At 34.7% G+C, this 19491-nt stretch overlaps 1 protein-coding gene across 3 annotated transcripts in view; it reads right to left on the bottom strand.

The window, feature by feature from the left end:
- The window catches only part of LOC121430717 (cell wall integrity and stress response component 4-like), a 31518-nt gene extending 12427 nt beyond the window's left edge, over window positions 1-19091 (bottom strand). For 2 of the 3 annotated variants that reach the window (XM_041628082.1, XM_041628081.1), the window contains exons 1-4: window positions 18886-19091; window positions 7367-7723; window positions 6005-6391; window positions 3019-3147 (exon numbers count right to left, since the gene is read on the bottom strand). In XM_041628082.1, coding sequence (XP_041484016.1) covers window positions 3019-3147; window positions 6005-6391; window positions 7367-7723; window positions 18886-18958 — 946 coding nt within the window. In that variant the 5' untranslated portion in view covers window positions 18959-19091. The remainder of the gene's footprint in view (window positions 1-3018; window positions 3148-6004; window positions 6392-7366; window positions 7724-18885) is intronic. The other variant, XM_041628083.1, reaches the window with a different exon arrangement.
- Window positions 19092-19491: the final 400 nt, after the last annotated feature.

Raw genomic sequence — 19491 nt, 5'->3', positions numbered from 1 at the left:
ATGGATTAAAAAAAAGAAATAGTCCTTAAAATGTCCCTGTTTGGGGTAAATATATACAAAATTTTCAGCTCGCGCTTCGCGCTCGCATCATTTTGTATGTGAAATACGTATGGTCTTCGTAAATTCCTACAAACAAGCCTTAAAATGCTTCTCTTCAGGACTGAATTTCCTAATTTTTTAGCTCGCGCTTCGCGCTCGCAATATTTGATCAGTGAGATGCGTATTTTAATCATGATTACAATGACTACAAAAGGTGTTTCGTGTTTTCTAACAAAATCAGCAAGCGCTTGGCACCCAAATTCTATGAGTATGGTGAGAATAACGATATGTATTCTCTTATTTGATTTCTAAAAATAGTCCTCAAACTGTCTCTGTTTGGGGTCAATAAATACAACAATTTTAGCTCGCGCTTCGCGCTCGCATTGCTTGTTTAGCGAGACAGATACGTATTTTTTAATTTTTATTTAATAGCTTATTTTGACCCTTATTTGGGAATGAATTTCAAAAATTTTCAGCTCGCGCTTCGCGCTCGCATCATTTGATCAGTGAGATAAAATACATATCCGTTTAATGGCACAGTCCTTAAAATGTCTCTATATAAGGTCAATAGGCCTATACCTGGTAATTGAGCGCGCTTTGCGCGCTCACTGTGCTACTCAAAATTTTTGCTGGTGCCCCCCCAATGCCGTGACCCACGGTACGCCACTGATTGTAACGCCAGAATTCAACCAATCAAAATTAAGGAAAGTTGTCAGATCTGAAAACTTGTCAGACAACTAATATTGATGAAATGTTCTCCTACTGTGAGGCATTTTCAATTTGGCTCATCTTACAAAATATATGATAGTTTAGATCATTGATGGTATTCATGATGATGTCTCACACACAAACACATATTCTGCATTTAATTCTATAAAATTTATCAAAGGTTTTCATTCTTTTCTTCAGATGATGTAATACTTTATTTTTTTATGAAACATGTCATCACTTTTGTTGATCAGTGGGTATCGTCCTTGTTTCCAAGTGTAAGAAGATTGAAAATACAAGAAATGTCATATAAAACCAATAGCATGAAGACAATGATGTGTCAAAAGTGGTGTCTATTTTCAAGCTTAAATAACGGCTACGATAAAAACAATTCGGAGGGTAGGAGAGAAATGATAAAATGGGGAAAAAGAAGAGAAAAAAGGGAAGAAAGACAAAATTGAAAATACTAGAAATGTCATATAAAACCAATAGCATAAAGACAAGGATATGTCAAAAGTGGTGTTCATTTTCAAGAATAAATAACGGCTACGATAAATCAATTCGGAGGGTAGGAGAGAAATGATAAGGGGGGAGAGAAAAGAGGGAAGAAAGACAAAAAGAAAGAAAGAATGAAAGAGAGAAAGAAAAAGAGACAGAGCACAATACAAAAATAAAGAATAAAAGAAAGAACAGCATAAAAGTGAAATTTTAAATCAACATTCGTAATTTTGGAGGAGTGACATTTTCCAAAATGATATATCCAACCGTGCACAAAGCTGATTCAGACATTTTAAGTGTTCGATCGAACAATTTAAAGTGGTAAATGGCACTGTTTGGAAAAGGTTATCACTCATCCAACTTTTTGAATGTATATTTAATTTTTCATTTTGTGAAAGTGAAAGCAAGAAAGAAAAAGAATTATAATAATGGTTAGAGTGGCCTGAGAGAGAACGAGAGAAAGAGAGAGAGGGAGAAGGGAATGGAAGGGGAATGGGGAATTTTTGGTGAAAAATATGATTTTTTCAAAATCATTAGAAGTTATCACGCCACTACATTGGCAATATAATTCAACCTCTTCAGGCATATTGATACAGTATAAAGATAGACAAACGCGACGATTACTGCGATTGCTGCAAGTAATTTGATCATGATATTCACAAACTCACTCGCTGAACATCGAAAAGCTGAGACCGAGAATAATACATGGCTTAATAATAAAAAAAATAAAAGACTGAATGCATATCATAATTATAAAGGGCAGGAAACTTTGCAGAAAAATATTTCTGGATGGCGAGCATCTGGGGAGAAATGCTCCGCGGCAAGGGAAGATTTGAAATTCATATGAGACTTTCTTGTCGCCATGGCAACGAGGTGAGCTGATGCGGATGCTGACCCAAGTGAAGAGCTTATTAAGCAATCGGGCATATATGAGATGGATATTGACACGTTATAATACTGCAGTAGGATTGGGAATATCAGCGAGGGTGTGAGGTTCTTGATATCATTACACTCACGAAGGAAAAAAAGTAGTTGAAAGAGGAGAATAAGGAAAAAACAGGAGAAAATGGAAAGGGTAAATGAAAAGAGGTAGAAAATACAATTTTGGAACTGCTTTATGGTGATGGAGAGAGGGAGAGAGAGCGAGTAAGGGCAGATATCAAGATGGTAAGGAGGAGAAAGAAAGAGAAAAGGGAGAAAGATAGTAGAAGGGGAGAGATCAGCTATTTGCAATTGATTTAGCTTAAAGGGTATAACGGCAACAAGGGAGCGGGGGGGGGGGGCAGCAATTGTATTTTACTAACACGCAATGTGTATTTGTATTTTGGCAAAGAAGGGGTGCATAATATAAATGTGAAGATAGAAAGGATACGCATTAAATTGGAATACGCATTTGACTTTATTATATAAGCGAAAAATTTCATCATTCAGCTAATTGGGAAACTGATGGGTTATGAAACAACAACGAAGACAATATCATTAGCATAGAAGGTTAAGTTAGGTTGAAAAGATTTCCAGCATTAAAAGAACAAAAAATGTTTTGCGAAAGTTAAAAAAGTTAGGTAAAAAGTAAACTGCCTCCAAAGCGAACTGAAGAACACTAGAGATTATTTTATCATTACAAGACTTGTAATGAAAAGCGTTGACATAAATTTATTCAACAACATTTTGAACAATCATGTTATTTGTTGCCAACAAAGTTCAGTGCTGCTTTGAGAGGGTGCAAGCAAGCCAGAGCCTCTTTGACAAGAACCGCAAAGTTCATCATAATACCTCCTAAAGTTGTTGTTTCATTTGTTGTAGAAGATGTTGAATCATTTACAGATGCTGTTGATGAAACAGTTGTTGGAGTTGTAGCTGTAACATTAGTGGTTGTAGATCCATCAGTCGTTGGCGGGGTTTCTGGATGAGCCGTCGAATGAATACATTGTTACCAAAACATATACGTTATTGAAATGTGTTGGCTGATGATAATCATAAAAAATGAAATTGTAAGATGACAGTAATGGCAATTAACAAGGATTATGACATATCATACTAGTAAAGGATGCTATCATCATTACCACTATCAGTGTTACATGTACATGTACAATGCAAAAATACACTTTTAAAATCATTAAAAAATATGTTAATGTGCTACATCTAAGCTAATCAAGACAGTTAGTAGAGAATATTTTGATTGGGAAAGAAAAGTTGACAATCACTGGCTTTATATGATTATGATATAATGATAATTACAGCACTATAATATGATCATGATCTAATATTAAAAAAATAATATATATTGGTGTCAGGTTAGCTTGTTAAGTACTTGGAACAGGACACACTGAAGCTTTTCGAGATGCACTCATTTGACTCTGATGAATGTATATCGAAATAAAAGTATATCAGGTTAGATGGTTTGAATTGACATGACAAGCAACTATCTAACAGCTTTATTTATATCATTCATGAGGATGTACACATTTCTTTTCTTTAAGATCAGAAAAGGAAAGCCCCAACCCCGTGTTCATTCCAATATGAACACAACTGCAGTGATCCATTTCCCACGTTCCCTTTTAAGTGTGCCAGAAAGAAGAATGCCAAATCATTTTCCTTATTCTAAATCTATGGTTCATGCTATTAATCATACACGATTTCTCAGCTTTTGATCGTGTATAACAGGATCCATTTTATTTGTAAGTATATATTTCATCAGAACATTATGTATTTGTCTTAAATCATTAATACATTCAGTAATGCTATCAACCAACATGGAGCAATGTCTTGACTCTACATCTTAATATGCACTAGCAACTAGTAATTTCGAAACACATCCAATATACTTCCTCATACATGCCATACGCAAATTCTTCTAAATCATTTACAGAAGGGATATGTTCAGGATGATAATAAATGTTAGTATATACCTGTCACTATAGTTTGACGAGTACTACTACCATCATCTCCATTTGTAGATGAATACATTGGCGTGGTTGAGGGCGACATCGTTGTGGAAATCGAGGTGGTGGTTGATGGTGGTGTTGTTGAAACCGTTGTTGACGGTGCTTATTAGTTGAAGGGTTAGTAGATAATGTACACATAAATGTAAATGGATTAATTTAGTTTGATTAATTGCGATGGTTATTGATGACTAGATGATAATGAACAGCTATATGAATTTTGTTAAACTAGATAATAAAATGAATGTGGTAAAACTAATTGAACTATCATGGCTACGATTAAATTACGTTCAGTTTGTGCCTAAAATCACAGAGGGAATCCGAGTTTATTTGCTCGAATATGACCCACCCACCCACGCCCCTCGAAAAGAATCTCATGTCTTGGAAATCCGGAAGATTCAGAATACAAATAAATGTATTAAATCATTAATACATTCAGTAATGCTATCAACCAACATGGAGCAATGTCTTGACTCTACATCTTAATATGCACTAGCAACTAGTAATTAAATACATGCCATACGCAAATTCTTCTAAATCATTTACAGAAAGGATATGTTCAGGATGATAGTAAATGTTAGTATATACCTGTCACTATAGTTTGACGAGTACTACTACCATCATCTCCATTTGTAGATGAATACATTGGCGTGGTTGAGGGCGACATCGTTGTGGAAATCGAGGTGGTGGTTGATGGTGGTGTTGTTGAAACCGTTGTTGACGGTGCTTATTAGTTGAAGGGTTAGTAGATAATGTACACATAAATGTAAATGGATTAATTTAGTTTGATTAATTGCGATGGTTATTGATGACTAGATGATAATGAACAGCTATATGAATTTTGTTAAACTAGATAATAAAATGAATGTGGTAAAACTAATTGAACTATCATGGCTACGATTAAATTATGTTCAGTTTGTGCCTAAAATCACAGAGGGAATCCGAGTTTATTTGCTCGAATATGACCCACCCACCCACGCCCCTCGATAAGAATCTCATGTCTTGGAAATCCGAAAGATTCAGAATACAAATAAATGTATTGCATTAAAAAAAAAAGACTTAAACTATCTTTTCATCCTTAAATAGAAAACTTTTTTGTCGTTTATCAATATTTTTCTTCTTACATGTACATCCCCCTTTCAATCCTTGGCTACCACGAAAGTTTTATGATTTTTATCGAAAATAACCAATGCCCTTTCTTTTAGTATTGTGGCCGAACAGTTTCATTTGGATTATGAAAACGAAGCATATGTGACCGATATTGAGTGCAAATGTTAGATCAGTCCCACATTAAAAAAATCTTACAATCGTGGAAACATTGTTATTAACCATGGAAACATGGCTTAGTAGCCAATGGAAACATGGCTTAGTAGCCAATCGAAATTAAAGCTTCCATTTATAATTGCAAATTTATCACATTCGTTAATTTTTATGATTCAGGCTACATAACTTGTTAACTGCGAACCTTTTTTTTCTAACTAGAATATTAGGATAAAAGAAAGCAATAATGTTCGATTATGGATGTCGTAAAAAGGGGAGTCGATGACATTTGAACGACACTTTGACTCCATTACAAAGTAATTGTCTTAATGGGATTACTATCATTGTGTTATAGACAAGCAAATTTACAGTCTGGATAACTCTTTTAATGTATGAGTCTGATTGCCAAATAATTATATTTAGTTGAAGATTTATCCCGATTTATAAACTTTGTTTGACTAGAATGTTAAAGTCGGTCAAACTATCAGATAGTGTGAAATCCTGGATATTGGGTGGTTAGCATTTAGTCAGGTTGTAGAGGTGTGAAATAAACTTACCAGGACAATCCAGGTCCATCATTGGCAAGGGTTCCCAGTCGCCATAGTAACCACAAGTCAATGTTTGATTCGTCCTCGAAGGATCCATATCACAATCAAAGAAGACTTCATCATCGACTGCGTAGTTGTCATTCAATGTCTGCCATGAGCTGAAATTAGCATACATGGGTGCAGTGGGCGTGACACACCTGACCGTACAGGTAGGAGGAGGGTTTGTCCAGTTCCCGGATGCAGTACACGTGATAGATGTGGCGCCATCCTTGATACTCGGTGGTGGACAGACGGTGGCGAAATCGATGACGTCACTTGCGTTGTAAAAGGAACTATCCTGCTGTGATTGGTCACCGTTTAAAACATATCCTGGATTAAAACAGTCTGATGGTGATTCTATTGACATAAAAGAACACATGCAAGATCATATTGCTGCGAGTCACATTTTCTTCTTCAGGATAGGCTTTCGCAGATGATGATGCCACCACAATGGAGAGATGGAAAATAATAACACCCTTTTCACTTTTCCTATCCACAATCCACAAGAAGAAGTCATAAATATCTACTTCAACTGGTTTCTTGTTGTAAAAATATGCAGGAAACGATTTATTTGAAGGGCTCTCCTTGTAATTATTTCGCCTTTAAATATTATGCCATGAAAATTCACAAACAAATGCAACCGCAATGTATGTTTTACCAGTAATGACGGCATTACAACATCATAGACATAGTATTATTTAAATAAAATGAAATTAGAAAAGTAGGAATAACGCATTGTTTCTCAAATTGGTCGCTATTGAATTTCGTTCATAATAGCCATTATTAATTAAACGGCTAATGTTAAAAACAATTTTATGATATTACACAAAATTTTGGGTAAAAGTGCTCCATGAGGGAAACTATGTTTCCAACCAACAATGAATATATATATAAATATAAATATATATGTATATATATATATATATATGTATATATATATATATATATATGTATATATATATATATATATATGTATTATATATATATATATATATATATATATATATATATATATATATATATATATATATATATATATATATTTTTTTTTTTTTTTTTTTTTGGGGGGGGGCATTTTCATTTATCCAGTGTTATAAAAATTTAGCCCATTCTGAAGTAATTGCTGCTTATTTTCAACCTTACTGGACAATATGCTTTCCGCATTGGGTAAAATACAGCACCAAATTGGTTGGACACACAATTACCCACATGGTGGTAAAAATTTTAACCAATATCTTTACACTGTATGTTATCATGCTATCTCCATTAATTTTAATCTTTAATCTGCTCCCTTTCACAATCAAATTGCGTATGTAAACATCATTGTATTACCATTTATTTGATAGACGCTAGCTTGAAAATCTGATCCACACATTTGACTTGAATTTCCTGAACATGGTCTGTTACATGTATCATTCCCTTCTGGTTGGCCCCGAACATTATAAGATGCAAAGAATCCACCACAAAGGCACTGTGTGCCTGTTTGAAGTCCGAAGTATCTCATGTTCTGATCAGCACAAATATCTCTGCATAGTTCAATTGTCATCTCTTGAGATTGACAGTACTGAGCTTGTGGTCCACATGTATTCTGACATGAATCGTAAGGGTATGTATCTCTTTCACAGTAAATCAGATCAGGAAGGGGTTCTCTTCTGTTATTGTCATAGAAACATCCAAGATAGGTGTAATCTGGAAAATGACAGAATAAAAAAGGAAAATCGACATAACATTGTGATTCAACAGCAAGAACCAATAACGAATTAAACTTACTATTAAGATGAAAAAGATAGATAGAGAATGAGAGAGAGCATACATATTATTATTATTATCATCATCATTATATTATTGAAATTATTATTTATGCCATACGACTACCTTTACCAGTTTGATAGCCTTTTTTTTACTTGATTTAAACTAGCCACTTGAGTTTGTTTTTATTAATTTTTACACAGGAGAAAATATTTAGGATATAAGAGCGCACTCTGCAATAAGATTGCTAAACACCCGCAGAATGAGGACATCTTCGAATATGTTTACATGTACTGTACATGCAGATAGAGTAAAGCGCGCAGGTCTCAAATGCCACATATAACATAAAATGCTGCATGAACAATTTTCAGATAATTTCGTAATGAGTTCTTACTAAAACGTTTGGAGAAAAAAATTGTACGGTGGTCTTGTCTAAATTTGTCAACAAAGTTCATTTTTGTGCAAATCACATTCGACATTATCGTAAGACGATCGTACGAATATCATGAGAACCTCGCAAGAACCATGCAAGATCGTGGAAAACTCCCTTGACATTTCTTGAAGCATCAAAGGTTAACGTTGCTCGTAAAGAACACGAAATCTTGCTTTTAGACCGTATTGCGCATTTTACGGCGTTCCTATCACTTGCCCCTACTACTTACTAATGGGGCATTGCAAGAAACTTTCGATCAGTTGCAAGTCTATTTTTGTTCCCGAAATCAAGCATTTGCTGTTCCCGAAATCAAGCATTTGCCATGCAAATAATTGTAAATTTGTGATTGATTGAAAATCTGCTTCTTGAAAAAATAACTGTAATCTGATTTGCTACAGTTAAAAGTGATCAATCAATTGTGACATTGCAACAGAATATTTGCGATTGATTGCAAATATTTTCTTGCAACATCCACGAAGTATCAGTATAGGTTTCAAGGACTTGCACACTTTAACATAGAACCAATATTTGCCTCGGACTATCAAATATCACCTTTTAAACCGCTTTTAGTTGTCATGGGAACTTGAGATTCCGAACTGCTGAATGTCAAACAGATATTCAGTGAGAGTAGAGTACACGTATAACACCTTCATTGGCGCGAAAGTAATTTTTATATTTCGCGAATATCCATATTGTGATATCGAACTCTTTTTGCGAGCTAACTCATATAATTCGCAAAAAACCAAACCACCATCCCTCACTTTATATGATTTTCTTACTAGGTCGCATCTAAAAATCAAGTTTAACACCGAATATCTATCAATGCTGAGCTCCATTAGGTAAACCATCATGAAACGTTACGTTGAGTGATATTGCAGGACAGATGTGTTCTTCACTCCTTTTTTCTAATATTCTTTTTGTCATTATTAACAACTATTAGAAAAAACACTAGAATCAATTACTGCAAGGGACCATTAATATTTTGTATACTCCTCTGACATCACTGTATAGGTCCTTGATATTCAATGTGAAAATTCTCATATTATTAGTGTTGTTATATTACGTCATTTACAAACCCAACTCCCCCCCAAAAATAAATAAAAATAGAAAAAAAATAAAAACATAATTATTTAGCGTGAAAATGAGATTATCGGGTTTGAAAATATATACCATCTAAAGAAATTAGAGATCAATGAATACATCAAATGAGCAAAGATCTTTTAGTTACATTTGTAAGATAATAAAGCAGGTAAATTAAAAAAAAACCAAGTTCACACCTAGTTACCATTAATGCATTAATGCATGTTAGCATTTCCATTTATTTGCTCACGGGCATAGGTGCCGCGGCCGGGGATCGAACCCCGGACTTATTATGTATAGCCAGGCGCCTTTAAACCACTCGGCCAAGGCACCGCCACAAAGCTTGGAGGCTCGATAATAGAGTCATTAATTAATGACTCTGAAATTAATGATTCATATAGTACTGTGAAATTAATGTTGGCAGCTGAGTAGTTCGTAACTATAATTTATATATCATAAGGCGCAAAATGCACTCGTATATGACTTGTGTAGGTCTGCATGTTACCTGTTCGTGGAGGAATTGAAATGATTTATTGACAAGACGATCCACGAGAGTATGTATTAAGAAACACGTCTACATCAGATGAATACTCCATAAACGATAAAATATATAAAAAACATGAAGAAATACAAAATCCCAACAGTTAGGTTTAACTCCAACAGATTTTTCTTTAGGCGACCGCACACCTTACGATTGGTCTGCGACCCTATTACAGAATAAAATGTGGTAGAATTTGATGCTAACATTGAGACTTGGAATATTTTACTGTGTAATGTTTTGAGTCATCGTACGAATACCTATGTCCAAATCAGAGACTATGCAATCATCCTTCTTAGAATAAAAGCGAATTTAATATCTAGTCGTAATACGTCATAGCAGTCGTACGATTGTCTACGATTTGAAACTAATTTGACATTTACTCCAAAATAAAGGCTTACAATCTTTCAAAATGGTTATATAAGTATTCTCTCAACTAATTTTAACCTCAAATAAAATGATATGTTATATTCACATTTTCAGAAAATTAGCAAAATGCGATTTGTTCCGAAATCGGATCGCGAACAGTCGTAAGGTGTGCGGTGGCCTTCATTAGCTGGTGATGTGATGATTTAGGTGCAATTTGCATTAGTAACAATATCGTGTAAATGGTATAACACTCAATATAAATTCAATAGGCATTATATTGTTGATATTAACACTTCTTCCACTCCACTATACGACCATCAGCATTGAAAGCAAATATCGTATCCATTTAGAATAAAATTAAAAGAAGTAAGTTAGGCCTAATCCAGTAGCGCAAGGTTAGTCAAATTCGCGCATTTGCGAACAGGACCAAGGTAGGTAAATATATCAATGTTTGAATAAGGAACTTGTGTTAAATTTGATTTACGCGGTCAAAAGAGAGCAAACGAAGTTTCAAAATTATGTTTGTTTTCTTGACGGAAAAAATGGGGGAAACCAGAGCAGAAATAAGTTTGTTTAGTGGAATGAACTACCAATTCCATTTCATGAATTGTGTGTCATAGCGGAGCAAATGGTAGATGTCGAGAAAGTATTTATTCGCAGTTTTCCAAACAATTACGTATTCTGTCTCATGATTAAGTACAAAGTATTTTGAAAATATTCTACTCTTGAAGATAACATGAATACATCGAGATTAACGAATTGTAATTACATAAAAAAGAAGTGAAATACGTTCCCTGAAAGAGAGTTACTATCACTTGAAAAAAATGAAATTGCTATCTGCAGCAAGTTGTATCATAATTATATGTATTATGTCACATAAGCAATGGCGTGATAAAACAAAATCATATTTATATTGTAACTTATGAGGGCCCCATATTCACTATGAGTGCCAATTGTCATTATCTTTATCTTTACTTAAGTGTTAGTAGCAATCAATCCTATCCACAAGCGTTTTCCAGAATTGAACACCCCTTTTCATTTGCTACACCTGGGTCGAATGCATCACAACAGGGCTAAATTTCTTGCTAAAGGCATTGATGGGTTCGAGTCAGAACAACGAGGTGATGACAGCCCTAATCGAATCTATATCTTCAGGTCATTGCCGTTAATCATTAGTCCCATCCGCTGTGAAATATGCATGGAATCAATCGAAATAATATCTATTTATGATATCGTGCTTCAAATCCTTGAACTTTCTGTCGAAATAAAATAATAGTATACCTCCATTGATCGACTCGGTGTTGTCGCGTCTCTCGGATCATTGGAGGAATATAATAATTGAATATGAATTCCATCTTATTTCAATTTAAGGGTGCGTCGCAAGCATTTGTACTGAAATATTCAATGATTGCCTTGGTCACAGACGGGCCCCTAAAGCTATTGAAAAAATATAGGACAATTTACTGCTTGTAGAAAAGGGATAATTAAAACCAGATAAAAGCAAATTCAAATAAAAAATAAAATTGCAATTGGAACAATTTACACTTACAAAATTGCCGGATTAAAAAATATAGAGTTGGTGGAACCCAAAGCTAATGAATGTAGTAGCCGTAAGTGTGTGTGTGTGTGGGGAGGGGGGGGGGCTCATAATGATAGGCCTACATGTACATGTCGTTAAACTTAGAAAATCCCGCATAGACGATGACTGTACATAATAATTGATTATATTCCAAATTTATACATTTATCATAATATGACTTCAAACAAATATTTGAATTAGGAATTCCTTTGGAGAGAAAAGGAAATTAATACGAATGATAATGTTATCAGAACTCTTCATTGAAAAAAAAAGTATTAAACTTACATCATGTTGTTATGCAGAGGTAAACTAATACCCTTTCTTCCCAATCTACAGGTTGACCTGTATATAATACTTAACTAGGACCTAAATTGATTCAATTAACAGAATCTCGTAAATAACCTTAGCTAATTAATGGGGGTATGTGTGAATTGTTTCTTGATACAGCTGGTAATCACGTGACATAAGTAATTGCTCCCTTTCCCATCGTTGTCTACAACCGATCGTGCAGAATTACGCTCTTAATTTCTATAATGCTTCCCATGGGATGGTTTTTCGCCTTTGAGAAAATTAATTGCAGTATTGTCTCTCATTAATTAGTTTTCCCTCTTTATCAAACCGGTGAATTAATCGGAATATTTACCACATGGTTAATGACTGCCCCGCCTATACTTAGAAATTCAATGACATATTGAAAATCATTAGACAAATCATTAATGTATGAAGCAAGTGGGTTTGATATGCTTCCATTACTACTGCAAAAGAGTGAAGTAAACGGCAGTAAAAATGCGAACCTCCTCATGTAAATAGAAAAAACACACACTTTTTTTATCATTATAAAAGCTTGAATTACAATAATTAATTGCTGTTTAATAGCCGTTTCCACAGTCTGTCTTGCTATGGTATCTTTGAATCATATGTGATCATTGAAGTAATGTAGCCTACATGGAAATAAAACACTCTCAGACCGCAGAATGTAAAATGTGAAAATAAAATTACAATTGACACGAGCATCTAAACTATTGATGTTGATATTATCTATTCTGGAAACGGGCATTTTTTTATTTCAGAAGTGTTGTGGTGTGGTGGTTCTGTCTCGTTTTTTTCCTAAACAGTATCCCATACATTGCACATCATGCTGAAGCTGGAGTAAGGACTGGATGTGTAGCTCGAGCTATCAAAAGCCGCTGTAATAGCTGTGCTTTGCTTTGTATCCAAATGTTAAGCTCTCATTAACATCATTTTACAAAGCTGCATGGTTATGCAGGAAGGTGTGGTGTTGACATGCTGATGCATGTATGAACTTGGCCGATGACGATTTTAGGGGCGATTGTGTGTGTGTGTGTGTGTGTGTGTGGGGGGGGGGGGGGGGGTATTACCAGGTCATGAGCAAGTCGCGGAAAGAATAGGGAAGAGGATCAGAAAATGATTTATCCATCTTCCTCCAACAAGCATTCGTACATTCCTGTTATATCAGAACAAATAATGATCACAGTTAAAATGAGAATCCGCTCTCAACATGTCACGACCTCTAATGTGGAATCATATTTTTGTTGCCTATTTTTTCATTTGCTGTCTGTCCTTATGTATATGTACTCACAGCTTGTATACTATGTATATTGTGTTTTATGTGTTTGTAATGCTGGTGGAAAGCAAATTTCCATACAAATGGACTGTAATAAATGAACTTATGAACTTATAAACTTTACATGTAGTATTACTTAGTACCTCAACACAACCATTCGTTAAATTGGTTCCAGAGTTCGATGGAGCAAAAGGTCTCGTGAGAAAATATTTTATTCTTGCCTACTTTGACTACGAAAATACACCCATAATTTAAGAATACATTACAATGAAACTATTGTCATTATATTTAACAGAAAAGTCAATACGTACATGGCTGTGAAAAGGACTCTCGCACACATACCCACACACCCATGCACACCCTCACACACGCAACCTCACGCACAAATGCGCGTACTTATCTTTAATATTTTGATCCCCCAACAAACTTCTAAATATGCATTGGTTGCAAGGGTGTCAAAGCGAACATCCACTGCTATAAGCGCTTTTGGGGATATTTGTATAAGTTTGTGCGGAACGGTGTGCGTGTACCCACACGTGTATTTCCCCCAAATTCAGCAAATATACAGAAAAAAGGAATGAGAAAATTGACGCCAAAGATCAGAAAATACACATATTGCTAGACAGGAAAAAGGTAACTTGAGGAAGGGAAGGTGAGAGAGAATGAGAGAGGATTGGGGCAGAGAGTGCGTGTGTGTGTGTGTGAGAGAGAGAGGGGGGGGGGGGGGTGGGGAGGGGGGAGTTAAATCACCAATCATCATTAACGCTGCGGTCTAATACTATTGACTGATACAAATATGACAGAGGGGAATTATATCAAAATTAATCTAAATTGTTTAAATAATGCTATTAAAATTGCTAGTATTATTATTGTCACCCTTATCCTCATTTTGATCGTGCGTTTTTTTTAAGATACGGCACTGGCCTCTTACCACCACCACCATCATCATCATCATCCTCATCATCATCCTTAACATCGTCATCATCATCATGATCATCACTATTATCATCATCAGCAGCAGCAGCAGCACCACCACCACCATCATCATCATCATCATCGTCAGCATCATCACCATGATCAACTTCATAATAATCCATTATTTAAAAGAATATTAGATTTTTACCACCGTCTTTACTTACATCACGAACACATTTTCTGCGATCTAACAGTGAAAAAAAAGAGATGAAAATAACTGTTGCAGTCCTCAGTCTCTGTTTGACTGAGCAATTAAAGCAGTCATGCTAAACGAGGTAGGTAAGATCGTTCAGTCAAAGTGATCATTTTCTGCAATTACGGAAATTGTCCCTATCAAACCAAGTGGTAAAGCAGATCATTAGTGTTAATATCAAACATACATCATAAGAAAGGCCATCGGATGTCAACGCATATCATGCGGTTATTCTCGAAATTAAGGCACCTCGTTGCTATGACAACGGCAAATATATAGCGGAGTAGTCGCACATTTACCATTTCAAGTGATTGGAATGACAATTTGAAGTGTATGTAGTGAACGCATATTTCAAATTGGAATTTTTGCTATTTAAAAAAAAAATCTTTAAAAATTTTCATTTAGAAATATATGAAATGCCTTTAAGTATTTGGAATGCTGAGCTAGATACAATTAAATTAAGAGATATTCATATTCCCCTTTTTCATTTTTGTAGGGTTGCCGTCGTAAAAATTATGCTTTTTTCCTTTCAAAAAGTTGAAGAACAAAATAAACTAATGTGTTTCGATTGCAATGTATGAAACTGATATCTAATGATCAAAGATCATAATTAACCGAACCGTGTTTATCTAAATATTGTCTCACCTTGTGCAAAGCCTAGAGCCTAGTTTCGGTATGTTCAAAATTCATTAAAAATATCATAATTCATCCTCCACAACATCCTTGTATACATACGATTGCTCTGATTACCAAACCATAAGGCGATTATTTAACAATCATTGAAGTAAACATTGAATGATTGTTCATAACATGTAATTGAAACCTTTACGATGCCACACCCAAAGTATATATATTCGTTCATCTAACATTATCAGTCAACACTGAGTATTGTATTTACTGATATAGGAAAGAAAAAATGTTTATGATCAATAACACAAAAAAATATCTAACGCCACTAATTCATGTGGTGTCACGAAAGTGCTACATTTCATAATTTAATGTGTATAAAAGTCTGTATGCCAAACGAAAAAGCGAATGATATTAATGTATATATGATCTTGTATGACCTTAATTACAATACACTCGGCATGCTCGGCAAAACCATTAAAATCATGTGATAAATTGTAATTTAACTCGATGTGGTTCTACTGTTTTGGCGATCTCTCGCTTTGTATCCATATCGCATGTCATATCGCTTTCAAACGATCAAGGGGGGGGGGGGGGGCGGAGGGGGAGTAAGAAGAAGAAAGAGAAAGCATAGGAACATAAATTGCATGGCCGTGGATGAAACTCTATTATTTCAAGAAGGAACAAAAGACGTCACCTCTTTTGTTGTCTTGACACTGTCATAATAAACTGCCCCATTTATTTACACTGTTGTAATCGGATGCACAATATTCATGCAAATTCAACCGTTTCTCGTCTTCACCTCGGACAGATAAAGTTGTATCGAGATCGCCTCGGAAATCATAATTAGCTCCATCACCTGAAACCCTCCACCTTTAAGGTGTCCTGCTTATTATTAGACAAAGTATACTATTCGTTTCATGGTATAGTTACACATTAAGCCACAAGTGCATCTCGTCTTCTAAAAATATGTGTGATCATACCATCCCAGGACGGATAATGTAGTGTTCATTTCTGTCAATGCTACAAAATGATGACAATGAAATGAACTTCCTGGTAAGCATCAGCATAAATGTATTTTCTATAAAGGGAAGTACATGTCTCACTTTTTTCAGTTTATGAAAAGGAGTGTACTGAGATGGCATCATCCAAGGATATTTCATCGTTGAACTTGCCGCTGTGTACGTTTGCAATGTATTATATATATATATATATATATATATATCTAATATATATATAAACAATGGATCATGTGCATATGCAGTACTGCATCATCTTGCTACCTTTTTTACATTAACCAAGGACGTTATTTTTACAATATGATAGCCATCACTATTACAACGTGCACTAGTAATGTGCACATTAGGACAAAATTATTTTCTTCATAGTGGAAGGCTGCAGAGGCGTTTTCAACAAATGAATAAGGAAGATTGTGATCATGGAAATGAACAATGTTCATCCAAATAAAGTAGACTATGAATCAAAATAATCGTTGACTCTCGTATTGTATGTTTTATCAAGTTAAGAGTATTATCATATCGAAAATACATTATCACAACATTATGATACGTCCACGTGATTAAATCTTGCATAAAAATATTTGCAAAAAAACATTGGGATTCATATACATCTGTGACAAATATTTTTATCATCTTGTTAGTAATTTACATATGAATGGGAATGCACAATCTGGAAGTATTCGTAAGTGTATATTATTCAATTACTTAAAACGCTGTATTATATATAACATCGCGTTTAATTGTTAGTGAAAGCATTCCATCATTCGACTCGATTTGGTTTGATTTATTCACATACATGTACCACATTTACAAATACGTTGCTATTTACAAGTATAAACACAGCAAGACAGATGATAGACATTGCATAGACTAGTGACGAAAAAAAATAGGCGGAGGATATACTGATAGGTATGTGTAATGAACGGGTGATGACTATGGATATCAATGGGAACGAGATCAATTGAAATGTAATAAAACATCGAAGCATCAATATCACAGATTCTGTGGATGATAATTTCAAACAATCAACAGTATAGTCCTACCACGGTGTTGCTATTTTAGGGCCGGTTATAGTTTACATTGTGGGATAGCTTAAATTAACTTAATGAAAAGCGTGTGATATTTGTACTATTACCCTGTGACGTTAGTGGCATATTGTGTTGTAGAATTCAAGGACGTGCCTTACGATTCGGACCACTATTGTTAGGCCTTGTTATACGGATGGATTGTTTTACATCTAAATTGATATTAGATTTCGGCATTATGTGAGATGTCATAATTTCACAATTAGCAAGTGGGCCCTTGGCAAACAATTTGAATATTGAATGTTGCTCTATTTTCGAAATTGAAAAAAAAATGAAACTGTAAAAAATATCAGTAGAATGGGAAGAGTGGACAAAATAATAATGACTGCTAAGGCATGGATGGCTGCATTCTTTTATAGACAAAAATGTTAAATGTTAATGTTATGTATTTTTTAATATCAATTGCTTTAACACGCTTTATCTTTGTAAGTCATTCCTTCTATCATATTAGCTATTTCTAAACGTCTCTTCCGAATAATTTCAGTGCAATATATTTCTTTGTTAACGTAACCACATCCATTCTAATCTAATGCGTTCATTGACATGATTGATGAGTTACAATAATGAATACGTATTTCACAATGTGTTTGTTCTTTGTATTGAAATGAAAAGACATAACAAACGTTGACCTCTATAAATCATAACAAATGTCTTTCTGTGCATTTCCTTACAATGTATTGAAATGTACATCGATTATTTAATTAAAACAGAAAAAGATAAACAGTTGAGAGTAACGCATTGGGTCCAAGTACATATACTCACAGTTACAAAAAAAAATGATATACATAAAGTCTTCCGGCTAAAGGAAGATAATGTAAAATTTATTATTGGATGCAAGAAATATGTAACTTTATACACACACAATCACACAAACACAACACACACACACACACACACACACATATATATATATATATATATATATACATATATATATATATATATATATATATATAGATACTTCTGACTTTCATGTATTTTTTAGGTCCCAAGACATTTGTTCCGGCGACAATTGCTCCAAATGAAAATCGTCACGTTTTGCAAAGCTTAAAACCTAGACTAGAAACGTAAATACATCCTGATCGTTATCGTTACATTATTCTGAGCCAAAAATGAAATTTCAGTCATATATCCAACCTTATGCCCTCCGAGTTATTATGACTGGAACAAATGACGCAGGAGCAAATTCTGTGTCACCGTTATGCCCTGGACACAGTTTATAATGTTACTGGTACGATTTTGTTATTCATGATATTATATACACTTACTTTTATCACAAATATTGAAATAGGCTATGTATATGATTTGGTATGTGTCTGTATATACCCCCCCAAAAAAATATATAAAAAGTGTATGCATTTTAATTTCATCGAAGATTTTTCATTCTAATTAACATCTTCGATAGAACGGTAATGTTTTATTTTCTATCCTTTTTTTCTTATGGGCCAGAACGGCATATATATCTCTAGAATGGCATCAAGCCTATATGGAACGCAAAAAAAACATATATACGATCAATATCATGAACATATAGCATAAGTAACAATAGGCGTGTACGCTTCATTCATTGTGGGTTGTTTTGGATTGAAGTACATTAACCGCAAACTGAATTATCTTACCTTGGCCAACAACAAATCTCAGTCTCAGGTTAAGACACATGTAAAGTAGAATATGGATGATATACGAAGCCATCTTGCCTTGAGTCGGAATAGTTTAAGCAACGTATCATTGAGCTTCTGTAATTGAGTAATGATGACCTCAACTTCCCCGTTGCGAAGGTTTTACATCGCTTATGAATCCGACAGTCAATATCATATGTACCCCTTTTCAACCGAGAGTAGTAAGCTATTGTATTTGAAGAAACCTGTTCCCTTCTTCATCGTATTCGTCCCCCTGAGTCATAGTGCATTTTCGAACCCACCCGCTATGCAATTCGCTCCCTTTAATCCCTATAATCGCTTTTCAAATACGAGACGTTATTCTTTTCCTCTCATCCGTGCAACTGAAAAGAAGTTGAATAGCGATTCTTTTTGGATGACGTATGGATCCATATTGTGGCGCACACAATAACACGCCATGATGATGATGTCGCACTGATAGCCAACTCCCAGATGAGCTTCAGCTGATGCTTGATGCCACATTCAGCTATGCGGAGTTCTGGCATTACAAAATCAATCCTTCAAAAGTGCAGTGATTGTCTTCAACAATGCTAAGCATCCCAAAAA

This window comes from Lytechinus variegatus, chromosome 17, assembly GCF_018143015.1.
Source record: "Lytechinus variegatus isolate NC3 chromosome 17, Lvar_3.0, whole genome shotgun sequence".
Classification (NCBI taxonomy): domain Eukaryota; kingdom Metazoa; phylum Echinodermata; class Echinoidea; order Temnopleuroida; family Toxopneustidae; genus Lytechinus; species Lytechinus variegatus.
The sequence above is the reverse complement of the archived record's forward strand: the minus strand, read 5'-3'. Positions and strand labels throughout refer to the sequence as shown.